Here is an 11,883-nt window from a genome sequence, read left to right as displayed (position 1 = left end):
TGAAATCAAATGCAGTTCAATAATGAGTCATGAATATAAGTTTCTACTCAAAGTCGTGTAAGGTGGGCTACCGCATAGGTATCAAAACTTGTCACAGTTAAACCGTGGCTAAATAAGAACCTCATAAAATTTTGTCATGTTACATCGTGGTTAAATATGATCTTTATTTGTTTTGGCACGAGTAACTACGCCTAAGCTACACAGGGTCTCCAAACACTTGAGACAACTCTGCGCAATGTCTATCAACTCCTTCCCTATCTAACAAAACCTAATTAAGTAATCTGCTCCATAGCAAGTGAAAGTGCTGGTAGCATCATCATAGGCATAGCTATAAGCCATAGGACATGAAGCCTTAAACACCTTTGAATAGATACTTGGCGCACACATTTTCGGACTATTGAAGACACCGGTACAACAAAATTCCGGCTTGTGAAAAGCCATACAAGCGCTCTTACAACCAACAACGCGGCCTTTAATGTTTCTCAACTCCAATCCGGCAGGGCAGTTTCTGTTCAAATCCGAAATACATTTAACTGCTTTACACATTCCAGATCCTCCTAAGGGAATGATTGAGATCGGAAAGTTGTAACCGTCAACAAGGCTAACATCGTAAAAATCTCCCACTGGACTGTCTAGTGTAAACTCTGCCAGTGAAGCTGGTGGTACGCCTCCGGCTCCAGCACATCTGAGTTTGCCTCCGCAGTCTCCTGTGATGCATTTTCCGATACCAAAGCTGTTGAAAGTGCATCCACGCCGGCCCCAGACACGGCCGGACCAACCTCTCGGTGCAGTAACATTAATAGCTTGGCCTGGTTTTAGCTTAACTCCACCATCAATGAGTTGAGGTTTTCCTGCTGCTGTTAGGATCCCTGGCCACATTGTGTTCCTACATTTATTTTGCAGAGTGAAAATAGTTGCATCCACTCCTAATGAGTAGAAGAGCATGAAAATAAGGGACAAGTGCTTCAATGCCATAGGAGATAGTATTAGTTTGTAGTTTTTGTTGAAGATTATGAAATGAATGAAATTGGTGAGACATATAAGGGAAATTATGAGAGGTTCAACAAACACAGTCTTAAAAGAATGTTGAACAAACTGAAATTTGCTTGCTAATAGTGACAAGTGTAACCCTTTAATGTTGAAAGAATCAAAACATAATTTAGCAATATTTTTCATGTTTATTTAGATGTTAAATTGTGCTGAGTTTTCTCAACCAAAATCGAAGGAAAGGGAGAATAAGTCCTTTAGCTTGAAACTAACTGGGGGAAGTTATATATGGCTGCTCACCAAATTTATGAGGCCTCAGATAGATACATAGTATTTTAATGAGGCAGGATGAGGAAGAATAGTTCTACCCGACCTACAAGGAGTTACAGTTTTGTTCATGATAGTATCAACTCAATATAAATTAAATCTTTTTTTAATAGAAAAACCAAAAACTTTCTTAGAACTTTATTTAACACAAATAAATATATGAATAATATTTCGACTTAGACTATATTATTCCGGTCAACCTCAAGTCCGCGACGCTAGAGTTACGAGGTATTATTTGCTTTAGGTGAAACAACTATCATTGTTTTGTACTTTAGAAAAAACGTCTCGTTTGGAGGTACGGTCTGTTTTTGGCGTAAGAATTTTTACGATTTTGTCCTTTAGTAAAGGTGTCTCGTTGCATTTAGGTATATGGGTGTTGTATAAAATCACTCTTAACCTCAACCTCAAGCAACGTGAGACTATTTTGGTCAGTCTGAAACAATTGTCTCAGTTGAGGCTAAGGAGTACGGTGTGAACTTAGAGTTCCACCAATAATCCGGTTGACATCAAATTCGCACCACTGCGTTTACGAAGTATTATCCATTTTGGATGTGAGCATCCTCACGACTTTGTTCCTTTAAAAAAATTCCGTTGGATTGAAGTGTATAAATATTTTATATAAACCACCATTAAACTCGATACTCAAGTAATGTGTAACTATTTTAATTAACCCGGAACAATTGCCCTTTGACGCACTCAGTGTTGGGGTTTGAGTTTCGGCACAGAGGAGAACGCACATCGTCGTTCGTGAAGAAACTAAAAAGATATAAATATGAAAATAAATTATTTTTGTATTAAATTATTAATTTCTTAATATTTTTAATAATTGAAGTTTATTAACTTACATTTTTTTTTACATATTTAAATCTATTATTAATATATAAAAGCAAAAGTACCTGAAAAAAAACTATAAGCCCTCTTATAAAACTACTAAAACTTTATTATTGATTTAACATTTATTACGGGTGATGTTGCAGCACCCAATAATTTGTTGCATTTTTTTTATTCCATTATTAATTTGAGACAACACATTCATTGGCAGCGCCCATGATTAATGGAAACGATACATTCATTGTCAGTCGAAATTGAAATGCAATAAATTCTTGGTCTTTCAGTTTTCTAAACCCTTTATTCCATTATATCTACTAAACCATGTCACTTCTTCATATTAGTTCTCTAAGATGTGAGTTTTTTTTTGTCATTTCATCTTTTTGTTGTTGCAAGTTTCGATCTTAACTTGTGGTTCGTGTGAAATATGTTTTGTTATTGGCATGGCTCACACTTTCAGATCTATCAATGATTTGCTCTGCTCCACATATTCGACGCAACCAATTCGACACTTTAGTATATTATTAAGGTCACATGGCTTAGAGACGTTATTTATTCAATCAATCAATTTCGATTCATACAAAATTGATGTTCTATTTGCCTATTAGTTTTTTTCCTGTATTGAAGTTAAGACATCGTGGAAAAAGAAAAGGTTCATATCAATATTGTTTGCATAACTGACATTCTTACTCAGTATTTTGTTGGATTACATTGTTGATTAATTTGGTGTGTTTTTTTCTTCTTTAATTCAGGAACTGATGTTGCACCTTGGAAGAAGGGATGAAACCGCCATGAAACCGCCAGAGTTAGAAATTTTAGAACGAGAGTTACTCCTATAGGTATGAACTATCTGATATTGGTCATTCTCTGAATGCAAATATATTTCTTCGAACAAATATCACTTCCTCCAAACAAATATTTTTTTACTGAGAAAGTTGCCATTCTAGAAAATCTTTTTGCAAGCACTTATTTTAAATTTTTCCAATGAAGTTGAATCTTATGTGAATAATGCTTTGAAATGAGAAAAATATATATTTTACTCCAAAATCTAATCTATATCCCTTCTTTTACAGACCCGAAGAAAAGTATGATGTATGTTATCTTATTTATTTTTTATATTTTCCACCTAATAAAAGGACATCTTTATTTTAGTTTTTATGTAATTAAACAACTATTATCTTTTGTTGTCATAACATTACATTGACTTTTGGCAGGATGGAGTTATTCATGTCTATCCAAATAGAAACTCTAAGCTAATGAGGAAGTGGTATGGGTAAAAATGACTTTTTGGAAAATAATTCTATTCCATTTTTTCATGCGTTAGAGGAAATAATAATGTAGTTTAATTATCTTATAAACTTTTTGTTGAAAAGAGAGTGTTGCTAGCATTTCTATTTAGTTAAAAATATATAGTATATAAATATGATATGTGAAACGTTGAATTTTAGCAGATTGGGAGCAACATATGTTTTTGATGTGTTTTTTTTTCTGGTATTAATGTATCTATCCAACTATTCTTTCATTTGTAGGCCATGAATTAGTACCCACTTTGGATTAAAGTAAATAGTATGTATTAATAAAATGGAGGAGTATCGCACATTAATATATAATTTGTATTGAAATTAGTACTCATAATAATTTATATAAGCAAATTATTTAATTTTGTTATAATATCAAAGGTTTATAATTAGATCTCATCATTGATTGATGTGTATATTAGCACATATATTATATACCATCAATATTTTTTAAAATCCTTATTTTTAAATGTTAAAACTTTTTTCCCAAAATTATTAGTTTTCTCTCACTTTAATTTTTTCTTTATTAATTATATAACATTTTTGAAACAATAAAAATGCAAATCTATTATAACTATTAAAATTCATTTTTTGCTGCCCAATGCAATTAATCTGAAAATTTATACAGTAGATGAAAAGTGCGAACCCAATTTCTTAATTTTAATTTTCTTAAATCTTAAAGGTTGTGGGAACCCAATTTTTTTTAGCTTTCAATTTAATTTTTTAATTTTCTTAAATCTTAAAGGTAGTGGAAACCCAATTTAGCTTTCCATTCAAATTTTTAATTTTTTTAAATTTTAAAAGTAGTTAAATGATAATTATAATAATAATGGTCAAATTATCCTTTAATGTAAATTTTAGGAAATTTATTATTCAAGGAAATAATTATTACTATATTAAAAATTAAATAATTCCTCATAATTATTATTTATTTTTTAATTTTATTTCAATATCAAAGTTGAGTTTTATCAACTTTTAGTTTTTCTGAATTAGTAAATTTATACCTAAATTTTTGAATTTTCATAAAAAAATTAATAAATATGTATTAAGTTGAATATAAAAATAAATGTAAAATTATTAATTAATATTGTAATAGGTTTTTCAATATTATTATATCTGATTTTTTATTTACCTACTGATATCTACACTAATAAATGTTAAATTATTATTTCATTTATTTATCTATTTATAATTATTCCATATTCTTAGAATAAAAGGATTTTTCTTTTTTCTCTTTCCTATATAAAATTTAATTATTGATTAATTTTATTTGTTAATTTTTTTTACTAAAGCAGGCCATATGTCAGAAGAGAAATGTACTTGCAAAATTTTGAAAACATACAAATAATTTAGTTTTTCAATTTAAAATATTTTTACTATAAAAATAATTTAAAATTTGTCTTTTTAACTTAATGTAATAATACTCACTATCATTTTTAAACAAATTTTATTTAAAAAATGAGTTTTTTATTTGTTTCAAATTGAAAGTAAGTATTATTATAGTTTAAATAACATTTTGTTACTAAAAAATATTAAAAATCATGTATTTTTATGAAATTTAACTATTTAAACAATTATTTGTATAAATGAGAATAAAAAGCAGATTATGAAATTTTCATAATTTTTTATTTTAGAATTAATTTAACAAAGCATTTTAAATTTGAGATCATTATATTTATTACACTATCCAATGGAAATTACTTAATGTGATTATTTTAAATATATGAAAATAAATGTATATTATTTATCATAGGTTTTAAATTTCTATTTTGTTTTATAACGGTAGATATTCAGATCTAATTACTCTATTAACATATTCATATTTTAATTATTTGTTTAATTTTTATATATTTTATCTTTTGCTCTTGAATCTTTTGACGGATACTATCATACATTTTATATTTGTAAAATTTTTAAATTTGAAATTTGACGGAGTTGTCATATATTTTAGCCTTGAAAAAATGGAATAATATCTAAAACAGATTTAATAAATTTTTAGAATTAACTCGTTTGGATTCTACTAGGGTTTGTTAATTCATCTGAATTCACGGGTAGATGTGAACATATCTATGAGATATCAACTATATATAAAGGAATTTTGCAAGTCAAAATTAAATACATATAATGTAAAATCCCGACCAGACTCGTGTGACAGCACAGATTTCCTACTAGTTTATTATGAAAATCTATTGATATTTTACATTATTAGTTGTCTCTTTAAAAGTTTCTCTCTTTACTTGAAGATTGTTTAATAATAATTTTTCGATTAAAGATAATGAAAATTTCTTTACCCACCTCCCTATGGGGGTCACCCCCAGCGAAATTCCCAACTTACCCCTGCTTCGGAGATTCATCTCCGAAGTTTTTTTTTTAAAAATTTTTTTATGTTTCGGAAATGTATTTCCGAAATGCATCAAAATTCATTTATTTTTTACAATCAGGTAAGAAATATGGACACATGTGCCTACGTAAGCCTTCTAAGACGGTTACCTTCTAAGAAATGTGGTAACACTTTCCTACTTAAAAGCCTACGTAACAAAAATTGGGAAGCTCCACAGCCACGCCCTATTTAAAAGAATAAAAAACCTTTTGAAATTTCGAAGTTCCCTTTTCCTTCTCCCCACCACTCTCAGACGGTTAACTTCTAAAACACTTTCCTATTTAAAAGCTTCTCACCCATTTTTCTTTCAAAATATCCCAAATCATTTTCGATCCTAAGTCTTCTTCTTTGCTTTAACGTTTTCTATCTCTTGTTACTGCTTTCATCACAATGTCTCGCCGCGGTGGAGGAAATCATCCCGAAAATCGCCGGAGTCAACCATCTCCTGCACATTCTCAACAATCATCCATCAATGCTGCAGGATGAGGCCGTGGTGGTGGTGGCTGTGGCTCTCGCGATGGACGTACCTCCAATCCTTCTTCCTCCGGACATCCACCTCCTCCGTCATATGCTCCGGCCCCGGTTACCTCTCCTCCGTCTGTTGTTGCAGCTCCGGTTGTTCGTCCATCTGTTTCAGCGCCGTTTGTTCCATCTGTCGCAGCGCCGATTGCTTCCTTGAGTTCGGCTCTAATCTCCATCGAGAGCCTGACTGCCGAAGTTAAACAGAAGGCTACTCTAGAGTCGGCTCCGTCGTCTCAGAAGGAAAATTGGGAAGGAAAATTGGGAAGGAAAATTCAAGTTCGTGCTAATCATTTTCAGTTGGGAGTGGCTGATAAGGATCTACACCACTATGATGTAAGTATAGTTTGCTCATAAGTTTTTTGTTGTTGTTTATTATGTTGGTAAGTTACAATGTGGTATGGATTTCTAGAGGATCAGGACTTTCTAACCTGTTGCAGCGTCTCCTCCATCGTCTTCATCCGATTAAATAAAGCGAATCGTTCTTGTTTGTTATTTTTCTTCTGTCCAGACCTTTTTTCGGAAGTGCATTTCCGAATTCCTCCAAGGGGGGTGAGTTCGGAGATGAACTTCCGAAACACCACATTTTCTGAAAATGTAACTTTATTTCGGAGATGCATCTCCGAAATCAATATTTTATATTAAAAAAACACGTTTTCAGAAGTTCATTTCCGAAAACACCTTTTTTTCAAAAAAAAGTACCTTTTCGGAAATGAACTTCCGAAACAAGGGGTAGTGTTGTAAATTCACCAGGGGTGAGCAAGAAGGTTAGGAGGTGGGTGAAGAAATTCTCAAGATAATTTAGTCTGACTTGGAATTTTAGATCGTAACTCCCCTATCATGTTCAAAGGAAATGTGATAAAAGAAAGCTTCAATCACATTTTCTTTAATTGTTGAAGGAAATGGTAGTTCAAGTAGATGGTGTTTGTAGTTCGTGAAAAGCAATAAACCAAACTACATTATTAGTTTAGTTTAATTTTTCAGTAATCACTTCAATAAACGGTTTAAATTTAATTTAAAATTAATATAAAATTAATTTGTAAATCGATTTATAATCAGTTTGTATTTATAAACCAATTTTTATATTTTGAATTCTTTTCAACTAAATTTTTTCAACGGTCTTTTGCTTTTAGAAATAAAATATGTTGTGAAATTGATAAAACGAATAAAATCACTATAGAGGAATTATTTTGAGTTTAATCACATCAAAAAATTTGATGTGTTGAACAAAGAACAATGAGAATTAGACAAATGATCTCAAGCAATAAAATAATAATATGCGAGAACAGGGGAAATTTGGTTACCCAGTTCGATCGAATCGATCTACGTCTAAAAGAGAAAGCAACTCTCTAATTCACTATATTTCAAAAGTTGTTACAAGAGATTACAATATGCATTATGATAAAATATTCTTTGGAGTTACCAAGAACAAACCCACCCTGTTTTTTATCCAAGTGTTTCTCAATCTCTCAAACTCTCAATATAAGAGTTACGCAAATCCATGGGGTTTAAAGTGTTTATCATTCTCTTTGATAATCGCAAAGGGATGCCAAATCTCTAGAATATAATTCTAAGAAATTTTTATCCTTTGATTCTCACTAGGACTTCTACCTTGTACAACTTCTACAAATTGTCTTACAACAACTGAGAGAAATCCATATTTAACAACCAAAACCTTAATAGGTCCAACCAAGCCCAAAAATATATATTAGTACCAAAATATGTTTATTTTTTTCATTTGAGGTTTTAAGACATATTACAACAATTCTCCACCTTGACTTTAAACAGGTGGTGATGTCAATTTAACCACTAACCACCTTGGTGTTCTATCCAACGTTTAAATCAGTCTTCAACAAATTTGATCAAGTCCAAGCAATGCTTGAACCTTGAACTTGGCAATGATTTGATGAATATATTTGTTGGATTATCTTTTGAGGATACTTTCTGAAGACTTTATCCCTTATGAAGTGTAAACGGATGTCTATGTATTATGTTCTCTCATGATAAACTTGATGATTGGCAAAGTGAATGACAATTTGGCTATCATAGTTTATCTTCACACTTCTTGAGTAATCCTTAACTTCACAATCATGTCTCTCAGCCACATGGCATCCTTGACCCCTTCAACAAGGGCATCATATTCCGCTAGAATGGTATGTAACGCAAAAACTAATTATTGATTTGCCTTCCAACTTATAGGTGTCCCAAACAACGTAAACACAAAATCTAATAGGAATTTTCTAATATCCATATTACATGTTGTTTACCGTGAAAATTGGTAAACAAGCGCTAGTCTTCCAAAAACAAGAATCTTTGGTTACTCACAGGATCAACTAGATTAATCCTAGGACATCTGCTTTATATCTTAAACTTTATTCTTGATAATGAAGAACACTTCAAATATGCTCATGTTCTTAATGAAATGTTTGTTTTGATTTACGTAATTCTTTAAAGTAATGCTATAAACTTGCAAAGAAAGTAAAGTAAAGGCAATTAAAAGTAAGTTGCAAGAATGTAAATTCTGGAAATAATAAGAATGTAAATTCTAAAAATGATAAGTTTTATAAAACTGTAAAAAAAGATAAAATGGTGTTTACACGTACATTCTCAGAAGACTCTTTCTCAATACGCAAATACTTTGAGTTTTTAGTGAGATTTTGTACATAAATGAACACACTTATTCCTAAATGCTAAGACTTCTATATATACTAATTCGAAATAACCGTTTTCAACAGTTTTTCGATCAGGGCATGTCAAGTTTCGCTCGGCATGCCTTCCTTTTGCTCTAGAGCTCCACTCGTCTTTTAGTAAATCAGATAAGGACAAAAGGCAGTTACGCCTTCGATCAAACTCAACTTCCTTGTCGAACGCTCCTCTCCGTCGAATCAAATACAAAACTAAGAAAATATTTCTAAGTCCATGTTTAAATTTTTTTTCCTATCAGAGGTGACTTCGACAGACTATTAGCAAACATGTCAAATTTGTTGAAAACTCCTAATGCCAATTAAGAGATATTTCATCTTCTTTAATAATAACATGGTGTCGAAAAACTCCAGCTGACACCTGCATAATATGAATTTGCAAAAATCTCTAAAGCGTTTTCATCTTGAGTTGACCTTATGTACTTTAAACCACCTTTTAGAGAACCATTCAAATACATTATCACCCACTTTAAAACTTCCCAATGAACCTGACCAGGATTTTCCATAAACCGACTTACTATCTCGACTGTATATGCTAATTTCGGTCTAGTACAAACCATACCGTACATAATGCTTCCAACTCCACTTACATAGGAAGTATTTTCTATTATCTTATTCTCTTCCTCGATTTGAGAAAACAATTAACCGAAAGCTTTGTGTGATGACCCAAAAAAGTGTTGGCGGTTTTAACATTGTAAACTGCTCCACCACTTTCTATAAGTAAATAAATTGAGATAAGAATAATTCACTCTTCTTATGGCTTATCATGATATCCATACACACGATTATTTTAGCTTCGCTAAGATCTTTCATCTCAAACTCAAAATTCAATATCCAAGGTCTTCACACTCACTTCAATGAATGTTTGACATTAATTGGATTTTACCTCCAGCTCCAACTTCATCTTGAGTATCATATACATAATGATGTTAGAATAGAGCTAGTAGAATTGCCTTCGAATAAACATAATAGCTATAAGAAATCCTTCACTATAGATCAGAATACAATTTCCTTGAGAGTTGAAAACAAAAATAATTCTCTTGTTTTTCCTCAAAGACTTGTCACTTTCATGTCAAATATTTTTATTAGAGACCAGAGTACTTATTCTTTGATCAACCTCACATATGAACATTTTTCTTCCAAACGCACTTAGACGTGTCTTTATGAGTGTACTTGAAAGATTCCCAAGTATCTTTGGCCACAATCCAAGTTGATAAAGGATTTGGAACAAAAAACTTCAAGGGTAGAGAGACCCTTTTCAGACTCTTCCCTTGTGTTTTCTTAACATCATGATTCTTCCAACCTGAAAAACTTCAAAATTCTATTGACCATTGATTTCCCTAATGCTATCACCATAGTTTTCGAAAACACAAATGTTACTAGAAAAATATCTCCCTGAAGCTCACCCAATAAATAGACAAGGTTCCTGCTCTAATGCCAATTAATTTTTTTGGTACAAGCATTACACATGCTAACACAGTTGTCTTACATGATGTCAAGACATATGTTACAACATCTGGAAACAAACCAGATTCATCAGACTGAATTTGATACTTCCTTCGTCCCATATTATTTGTTGCAATTAACCATTTTACACAAATTAAGAAATAGTAATAAATGATAGAGAATAGTGATTTTACCAAATTATGTTGATTAACTATCCAAATTAGCATTAACGTTAAGTGAAAATAATAATAAATTAAGAGTCTTTATTAGAGGGTATAATTGAAAGATTAAATATAAAATTGCATGGATAATCTATAGTGACAAGTATTTTGGGACACATTTTTTTTCTAGATGTGACACTTATTTTGGGACGGAGAAAGTACTTAAATAAAATTGCATAATGATAAATAACACATCGAAATGTTAACTCAATTCAGTGCAAACAACACCTAATCTGAGGGCTACCAAACCAGGAAGGAAATCCATTATCACCAGTATTAGTTCAAAGCTAAACAATCTCAATTTACAAGTTTTCGCCTATTCACTACCTAGTGTAACTTCTACCTTGAAGTCGACATCTAGACCTGGGAAGTCGACATCCCACAACCTAAATCACCTCAGTGATATCTAACAGCTCCAATCCCAATGAATGTATCAATAACAACCCAATTTAGAAGATCACGCTTCCAATACAAGAACTTAACTCTTTTGCTTAAAAGCTTTAAGAGTGAGAACAAAAGAACTCAACTCATTACCTAAAGGTTTATGAGTGAGAACACACAGCTTGACTAACAGTCAAGCAACATACAATCTACCACACAATATCAAGAGATACGTGGGAGACTTGAAACACAAGAAACTCTCAAAACCTAAGCTTTCTAACCTTCCCCTAATTTTACATTAGTGAAAAACTTGATAACATTAGGTCTAGTGATCTCTTTAAATAATCTTCAGCGGTCCATGGGATTCAAAACATCTTACTTGACCCACAAACTGAGAGTAGCAACAAATCTGTAGAGAAATCTTTTTGAATCTTAAAAATAAATATTGTCTCAATCATATAAATTTAGAAACTTTAATTCTTATGGAGATTTGATTTCTTTATTCCAAGTTAAATCTTCTTGACATGCGTAAATCACTGAGATATATCCAAAGAAAATATCACATAATTAATTTAAAACAAATCAAATATGTCAAGATTCAAAATAGCCTATGTTGATCTTCTGATACAGAATGTCACGATACTAGTCAAGACATCTGGTTTTTCATGTAAGCACATACTCAGTTGTAACAAGAGATCAAGGTATCATGACATCTTGCTTAACATCTTTCAAGCACCATGTTTTAGCAAAATTCTGCCAACCCAAAATCAAGGAGCTAACAAAACCGAAATTTT

At 31.5% G+C, this 11,883-nt stretch overlaps 1 protein-coding gene across 1 annotated transcript; it reads right to left on the bottom strand.

The window, feature by feature from the left end:
- Positions 1-122: 122 nt before the first annotated feature.
- On the bottom strand, positions 123-994 carry LOC131616723 (pathogenesis-related thaumatin-like protein 3.5). The gene has a single exon (XM_058888144.1). It carries the CDS (start codon positions 973-975, stop codon positions 259-261), a length of 717 nt encoding a protein of 238 aa, XP_058744127.1. The 5' UTR covers positions 976-994; the 3' UTR covers positions 123-258.
- Between the last annotated feature and the right edge of the window lie 10,889 nt (positions 995-11,883).

This window comes from Vicia villosa, linkage group LG7 (genome assembly GCF_029867415.1).
Source record: "Vicia villosa cultivar HV-30 ecotype Madison, WI linkage group LG7, Vvil1.0, whole genome shotgun sequence".
NCBI classification, from domain to species: Eukaryota; Viridiplantae; Streptophyta; class Magnoliopsida; order Fabales; family Fabaceae; genus Vicia; species Vicia villosa.
This window is presented reverse-complemented; position numbering and strand designations above follow the sequence as displayed.

Excerpts from the sequence above, each read along its gene's own strand:
- LOC131616723 (XM_058888144.1), bottom strand. The coding sequence starts at position 975 with ATGGCATTGAAGCACTTGTCCCTTATTTTCATGCTCTTCTACTCATTA.